This window comes from Gracilinanus agilis, chromosome 2 (genome assembly GCF_016433145.1).
Source record: "Gracilinanus agilis isolate LMUSP501 chromosome 2, AgileGrace, whole genome shotgun sequence".
Taxonomy (NCBI): domain Eukaryota; kingdom Metazoa; phylum Chordata; class Mammalia; order Didelphimorphia; family Didelphidae; genus Gracilinanus; species Gracilinanus agilis.
Window position 1 is genome coordinate 651,507,307 of NC_058131.1, and position 8,514 is coordinate 651,515,820.

Consider the following 8,514-nt stretch of genomic DNA (forward strand, 5'->3'; position numbering starts at 1 on the left):
CCTGGTGGTCTTTCCATTCATTATACTTCATGACCTCCCTTTATTAATCTCCCTGGCCACATTGTGGGCTACTAGAGGTCAGAAAATATTTATATTTCTTTGTATCCTCCAAAGAGCTTATCATTGGGCTTACCACATTTTGGGTATTCAATATAGACTCGCTGAATTGGATTAAATTTAATTTCTGGACTGGTGAAGCTGAATCATGCTCATCTGCCATTATTCTGCCAAATCTCTGAAATTCTGCTCTTCTTGTAGGGAAGACTCTCTTGGCCATGGCCACCAGCGACTCTCACCCAGAGTGTCACCCAGCCTCAACTCTCCATGGCCAACCCCTCTCCAAGAGCTCCTCCAACCTCCTGGGTGAAAGACCAGGCAATGGGCAGGAGCTCCGGAAGAGTGTCAGTAGCACCGTCTGCCAGAGTCCCACTGAGGAGGGTGACCCCATCCAGCTGGCTGGCGCAAGTGGAAGAGACGTAGAAAGCACCCTGGGAGCAGCAGGCCATGGCTCGTGCCCAGAGCCGGCGCCCTCCCCCTGGCAGGAGAAGAGCTCGGTGTTCCGCTCTAAGAGCAGCACTGTTGGAAACGTGTACTTCATGGGGGAGAGTGAGCCGTCCCCCTCGAGCTTGGCAGTGCCGGGGGTTGTGGTACAGCGAAGTCATTCTGATTTAGCGTCGGGCTGTAGGCATCTCAGCCTCAATGTGCCCATGGAAGCTAGCGTCAGCTGTTCTGCTCTGGGCTCCTCACCAAGGGGAAGAAGCAGCCTCGTGCCAAGGAATGTGTTGATCCAGAGGCCTGGCATGGGACACCATGACAGTGTGGACCCAGATAGAGAGCCTCCTCATCCTGACCCTCAGGGTTCGGCTGGCAATATAGAAGGTGATCCAGTGTCACAGGGCGCTGAGGCTGGGAGAGATGCTGTCGTTACTTTGCCCGGCCCGGGGGGAGAGGTCCAGATAGCTGGTGACCATAGTGGGGGTGACTCGATTCCAGATCCAGGGAGCAGGACCCAAGGTAGTATCCTACCGTGCTCTGTGCCCACGGCTCCTGGGTACATGCATCCCCCATCTTCTCCCTACTGTCCTAGACAAGCAGAAACTTCTGCAAAGACCAGTGACACCCACTCTGCCTACTGCCACCCCCTGCCCATCCCAGCCCTCCAGGTTGGCCCTGGGATGCTGTGCCCCATGAATGAAATGGGCGTCCCTGGATGCTGCCACGTCCTATCCACGTCAGAGATTCTGACGTTTCCCAAGCTGGTATCATCCGTGAGTGAATCTGGCCTCCATAACCAGCACTTGGTTAGATATCGCAGACTGGCAGAGGAGGCCCCCGTTTGCATTCATTGTTATGCCCCGACCAAGTGCCCACAGCAGGAATCCGCAGCGGGTTCTACGCTCCTGGCAAGCCAGCCGGCGTCAGACCCGATCACCAAGACCAAAGATGTGTCGACCATGACCTCCACTGGCGACTTGGCTCTGGGACCATCAGCCTCTTTGCATTGCAGGGACGCTGAGGTCCAGACGGCTCCCTCCACGGCCTGCAAGGCTGTGGCCACCAGCCCACCCCCTCTCACCGATCAGGTGCCCCCCCACGTGTTCCCAGAGGTGAACCTAGAGGTCAGCAGGGAGGAGCCCAAATCCCCCGTACGAGAGGTCAGATGGGACGAAGAGGGGATGACGTGGGAGGTGTACGGAGCTTCCGTGGATCCTGAGGTCCTGGGCTTGGCCATCCAGAAACATCTGGAGATTCAGATCGAACAGTTCCAGACGGTTCCCTCAAAAGAGGGCACCCAACCAGGTGGTGAGGAGGCCCTGATCAAGGAGGGAAAGAGAAGGCCATTTCGAACCATGATCCAGTCCCTGAGACGTCCTAGCTGCTGTGTCCACTCGAGCACAGCTGTAGAATAAATAACCAAGATGCCCTTTCCTCTTTACCCCGGGACTTTATGGGAATGGCCGCTTCCCCTGTGTATTAGAAGACAAATTATTCAGGAAAAAAAGTCAATGCAAAGCCTTCTGGGATTGGGATGCCAGCCTGTATGAAGAAGAAGTATCTGAGGCAGTCATTTAATTAGCAACCCTCCCGGTAGACCCAAGTGGGAGGAAAAGGGAAAGAGGTAGAAATTGTCAGTCGACTGCCATTGAAAAATTTCTGCCTGTTGACTCATCACCCACCTCTGCCTTCCTGCGCTGGAGCAAGACCCCAGCTCATTTATTTAGGTGCCATAAGCACTGAGGAGTGTTTCTGGGTTTTTAAAGGGAGGATTCCACTTATTGCATCTCTTCTTCCTGGGGAATAGCTTTCAAAGTTCAGCTTTGAAACATGATGGTTTTTCTTTTTTCAGTGTTAATATTGGTTAACCTCATTTCAGACCTAATGCTGTAGTCTTATGAAACCTCAATACCAAATGTGAACCCTCCCCCAACACATCCCTCCACTGGAGAGCGATTGCCTTTCCGTCCTGGCTCAGTTAATGAATTACTAAGTTGCTCGGGGACTTCTGTTAGGTCTGAGTTATTTCTTCACTGCAGGTAGAATGGACTGTTTCCAAATGAAAGGCTTGCTCCAGAAAACATTTAACTGCAAATGTGTATGACCTGTGCCTGGGGCTAGTCTTATGAGCAGGCAGGACAGTGAGTGATGTCCGATTTCAGGGACATCAATAAAACATACGGTTCGATTTCAGGGACAGCCAGAAAGGATCCTTGCCTCCACAGTCTTTGTCAAGCTGCCTGAAATTCCACAATTAGAGCATCTTCCCTTTAGCTTAAGGCTCTCTGGCCCTTCTCAAAATGCAAATACCACTGAAGAAGGGGTGTCACACATTAAGCCTTATGAGTCACGTAAACTTCCCTAGGAATAAGTTCCTTTTCTCAGAACAAGTTTTGATGGGAAAAGTAGAGAGACAAAGGTGCTGGGATGCATGGGAAGTCCCACCTTTCCCAAGGGTGACTGCACCGTCGTGGTCTTGGGAAACCATAGTGTCTAAATGCAGCTTACATTCGGGGGGGCAGCCCTTCTCTTTATTCTCCCAAGTCTAGGAACATGGGGTATCATCCTGTCATTTTGGGGTTCCCCACAGACACTCAGCCAGTAGCCCAGACTTTTGCATAGCAAACTGCAAGACACACAGGTGTTGCCTTTTTAACGATGACATGAGTGCTAGTGAGGTTCTTTGGGCATTGCATGACCCACACTGGTAAATGTGGCTCTAGTTCTATTAACAGGCCCACAAAAAGAGCTTCAGAGTCAGCTCATGTGTTGCAAAGTTGGCATATGGATGGATCTCTTTTCAACTGAGCCCTCAAGGCCTCTCCGGATCATCTCGTGCGGATCATAGAATATGGACGGATGCCAGTCTGCCTGCACGGTCACCATTTTTAAACCAGGAAAACTGGATCTGGAGAAGAAACTAATGCCAACCTTCCCCTTTGTTTGGGGAAGACATCTGAGCCTGAGCCTCGAGTTCTCCTGGTTGCTCTTGACTGTTTTGTTTTTTGTTTGTTTGTTTGTTTTTAAGAAAGAAAGAAACCATCATAGTATTCTGGTACCAAAGTGAACCCAAATCTGCGTTCTTTTTGCACTGGTCCATGCTGCTTAGCGCCTCAGTTTTGAGATTTGTGTATGTATATGTATGTATATGTATGCATTGTGTTTGTTTTTTTAAAAAATGATATGTAATGAAAGGGCTATTATCACCCAGTGATATGAAATGTGCTCACACTGCTTCCTCTGATGCTTTTCCCTCTCTTCTCTGTAAGGTTGTCTCTTGTGCTATTTTAGTGTATTGGTGTGCATGTGATCGTTGTGGCAACATGAAAAATGTGCCGCCCTTGGTGTACAAAGATGACATTACTAAATTGTAGCTCCAGAAGTTGATACGGGTTTGTGCTGAGATGCCCTCATTTTCTTCTCTGTTCTCCCCTATGAGCAGTGGAGAGGGGTCAGCTGGAATCTATGGCCAGAGCTTGGGGGTCAATCAGTGGCCAGGCAAGAGGTCAGCTGGAATCTATGGCCAGAGCTTGGGGGTCAATCAGTGGCCAGGCAAGAGGTCAGCTGCAATCTGTGGCCAGAGCTTGGGAGTCAGTCAATGGCCAGGCAAGAGGTCAGTTGGAATCTGTGGCCAGAGCTTGAGGGTCAATCAATGGTCAGGCAAGAGGTCAGCTGGAATCTATGGCCAGAGCTTGGGATCAATCAATGGCCGGGACTCAAGCTAGTTCTGTGGCTGTTTAATGCTCCAGTCTTGATTGGAGCAAGGAGTTCCATCTGTGTCCAAGGGTCAGCATTAGAGCTAAATCTGTGGCTAGGTTGGGTTGGGATCAGTCTGTGACTGAGATAAATGGTCAGTCTTTGGTTGGGGAGTTTGTCGAGGGTTACAGCCAGATTAGGCAAGACCCAGTTTATAGCTAGCTTTAAATTCTAGAGGCATAAGCTCAGAGCTGGAAGGACATGACAGACCAGTTGGTCCAACTTTTCTCATTTTGCCAAATAGCTGATGAGTGTCAGAGGTGGGATTTGAACCAAGGTCTTCCTGGCTCCAAGTCCAAAACTCTCCACTATGCCAAGCTCCTTATCCTAAGGCTTTGGCCAGGACTAAGGGTTTAAAGGTCAAGACTCAGGTTATAGCCACAGTTAGGGAATCAGTCTATGGCCAGGGTTAGAGGGTCAGTTTGGTCACAGAAATGAGCTCTTAGCTCAATTTATAGTCTGTATTTAGGGTTTGGGACTGAGATGATAACTCAGTCTAGGACCAGAGTTGACAGAGGAATGCCACTGTGGCTAGATTTAGGATTTTGGCTGATTCCAAGATTAGGGGTGGGAGTGGGGTCAATTTGTATTAAAGATTAGGGAATTGGTCTTTGGCCAAGGTTAGGGAGTCAATCTTTGGCTGCAATTAGGAGCTCAGTCTCTTATTGGTATTAAGGGATTAGGCTGGGATTAGGGATCAATTTATATATAATTAGGGTTGAAGTATTATGGATTTATGGCTGGGTTTAAGGTACAGTCTCAGTCTCTGACCAGTGTTAGTATGGCAGCCTCTAGTTGGGGAACCTAGGGTGGTTATTATTTTTTTTTCCTGTGCAAAGCTAACTGGCCCCTGTGGGGACTGAGCCCAAAGTGTTGCTGTAATTAAGTCTAAGCTCAAACTCACCAAGTTAATTAGTTCCAAGTCCAACAACTCAGTTATCAATGTGGGCTTAATGACTAAATTGGAGCAAGAAGATGCATTTGTCCAGTTCAGCCATAAGTCTGACACCTGCTGTGGTTTCATGTTTACAATGTCACTAGTTCAGTCCTTTGGTTGTGATTTTATTTTATAATATGACTTTTTGGGTTCCCTTATGATCGTGTGTATCTGTTAAATCAATATGAATAAGAAGGCAGCTTCCAAAACTTTGCCAAGATGGTGGTTCATTTCATGCACGTGCCTAGCAATGAAGGTTTTCCCCCCACCGTAGAAACAAGGGAAAGCCACATTGTCAGGGAAAACCGATGGTCCAAAAAGGCATTTGTGTAGTAAGCATAAATCCAAAGTTAGGGTGTATGAGAAGATGAGGATTTTTTTGAATATCAGAATTCAAGGAAACTTGAGTGGGAAATGGGCCCTGTACCCTGTCTCAACTCATTTGCACTAGGGAAACTGTGAACTGGGTGAGAGATGGAGTAAGGAAGCTTACAGGGTTGGGAAAGAAACAATCTGGAGATTTTTTTTATTTATTTTAATTAGAGCACATCTAGTCATTTGTAGTGTAGAATCATATAATCTTAGATTTAGTAGGGATATTAGAGGGCATCTAGTTGAATCTCCTCAACAATACCTTTGAAAAATGGTTAGGAAATTTTAAAACTACCCCATTGATGAGGAATCCATCTTTTACTTTGTAAAACAACCTGTTCTTTTGTTTAATGAGTATGTAGAATGAGGGACACCTTCCCCTCAGATGCATCCTCCCCTTTCCCCAAAAGCTATTCCAGGTTTTAGATACTTAGTAGGTTAAAATCCTTTCAAAACCATAGTTTATAGGTGCTCACCAGTGCGTTTACTTTTACTAGTCATGCAGAAGGTGCATTCAGTTCAAAACAAAGGCATTTAATGAAAGAGCATCTTAATGGCAATTAACAGCAGAACATCCAGATAGAAACCTTGACCTCGCTCTCCCACAAATAATCATATTCTCAGTGGGAAGAGTAAAATACGTATAATATGCCATTAGGGATATATGTTGCCAAAGCACTCACAAGTTGGAGCACACAAGCTGGGAATATGTGTGACTTGGGCACAGATTCGGAGAAGCAACACACACCTCGGATGCTGCACATCCACCAATATCTTCTGGTTGGTATATTGTGGTGAAAAAGAGCCTGTTCTCCAGGCATCAGATCTCAGCTTTTCCCTTTTGGGCATTATATCTTCCCTCCAGTTGTTATTGTTGTCCATTTATTTTCCGTCATGTCTGACTCTTCATTAACCTCTTTAGGGATTTTCTTGGCCAAGATATGAAGTGGTTTGCCATTTCTTTCTCTAGTTCATTTTACAAATGGGGAAACTTTAGGAAAATTGGATTAAATGATTCATCCAGGATCACACAGCTAGGGAGTATGTGAGGTCAGATTTGAACTCAAGAAGATGAGTCTTCCTGACTCTACACCTGGCAATCTATCCACCATGAAGATGAGTCTTCCTGACTCTACACCTGGCAATCTATCCACCATGCTTCCTAGAAGCCCTTCACTCAAGTTAGTTTTCAGCCATTTTCATAATAACTTAATATCCTGCCCAACATCTACCAGGAATGCTGTGGTTTGTAAGCCTCTTTGCTCAGTTGGTTCCCTTTTAGCCAATGGCTATGAAGATTTTATTGGCCCCAGACAAAAGATAAAAGGTGATCAGGCCGACATCACATCAATTCTTTGAATTATTTTATTTTTGAAATTTGTATTAATGTCTTTATGTGCTTACATCACAATAAATGTGATTATATACCCTTCTTTTACCCACTCCTGTCCTTCGGTTTTAACAAAGAAAGCAATCAAGATAAATACAAACCTATGACTATCCATATAAGCTATGTTAACCATCCATAGTTTTCTGATTCTGTATTCAATACTGTTCACTGCATTTTTTCAGAATTCAGATTTTTTGGTGGGTTTTTTAAATTTATGCTATAGTAGACATTTGTGCATGTTGCTTCCTTCATCCTATCAGCTCATGCCCAAGTATCCCTAAATTCTCGTATTAATTTCTTACAGTACAATAAGAAGAGCTAGCAGTCAGAGAAGTGTAGGTACAGCATCCTAGAAGTAGTCAAAATCAGTGTCAAATAGGCAAGGAGAATGACTGAAGAAAAGGCTTTTGGAATTATTGATTCTGTGGCTGATATTAACCTTCAAGAAAGTAGAGCCAGACACCAGATTATTGGAGTGGGTTCATGGACAGGAAGTGGAAGCACTGAATATATACTATTCCTTTCTGAAGCTCAGTTGAAAGAAAAGTAGAAAAGATAAAGGTGGCTGGAACAGGTAATAGATTAGAGGGGGAAATGATTTTTCTAACTAGGAGAAGGGGACCTCAGTAGGCTGAAAGGGAGGAACCATTGGAAAGAAGATACAAAGGGGGTGGTGATAATTGAGGGAATAGGTTCTTGGGGAAGAATGGAATTAAGAACATAGATCAATGTGCTAAATTTAATAATGTATGTTTTTAAAAACATACTATATGGAACAGATTCACAGTTTCATATACAAAACTCATTTCGTTCTTTGTATATGGAAATAGTCATGTTTATTTTTGTCAAGTTCATTTAAAAAAGTAATAAAAGTGGTGGGTAGAGAAATTTACCTTGTAAAGAATCAATACTTTAAAAAAAAAAAACCCTTACTTTCCATCTTGGAATCAATACTATATATTGGTTTCAAGGCAGAGGAGTGGTTAGGGGTAGGCAGTGGGGGTTAAGTGACTTGCCCAGGGTCACACAGCTAGGAAGTGTCTTGAGGTCAAATTTGAACCCAGGACCTCCTGTCTCTGGGCCTGGCTCTCAATCCACTGTGCTTCTGTGCCTCCTTGGCATGTGCCCATCAGTCTATTTTTTTAAAATGTCCTTTTAAAATATAAGTGCATCAGTGAGCTCACTATGGAATCCTATTAATTTCTTTAGACAGCTGACCCCTTTCATGATCACTGAGATTATTCATGGTTATATAGTAAGAGCTTAATTTTTTAGAACTTTTCATCCTTCTGGAGCTCTTTTACAAGCGTTGGCCTTGAGGTAATTCCTTACTTTTTCCTCGCTTTTTAAAAATCTTTACCTAAAACCTGGGGTACAGTCTGACTATGCCAGATGGCCCATCTTTTCCTTATATAAACTACAGTGAAACATTCATCCTCTCAAGTTTCCCAGAGATATAGTTTAGGAAAGAAACTGGATCTACTTCAATTAAAATTAAAATTTGTTTCAGTGCTTTCTTATATGAGACAACATTCATGGGAAAGAAGGACTAAGCCATGGTGCA

The 8,514-nt window shown here is 44.9% G+C and overlaps 1 protein-coding gene across 1 annotated transcript; it reads left to right on the forward strand.

Moving 5' to 3' along the window:
• Positions 1-275: 275 nt before the first annotated feature.
• Positions 276-1,910, forward strand: GPRIN2 (G protein regulated inducer of neurite outgrowth 2). The gene has a single exon (XM_044660219.1). It carries the CDS (start codon positions 276-278, stop codon positions 1,908-1,910), a length of 1,635 nt encoding a protein of 544 aa, XP_044516154.1.
• Positions 1,911-8,514: the final 6,604 nt, after the last annotated feature.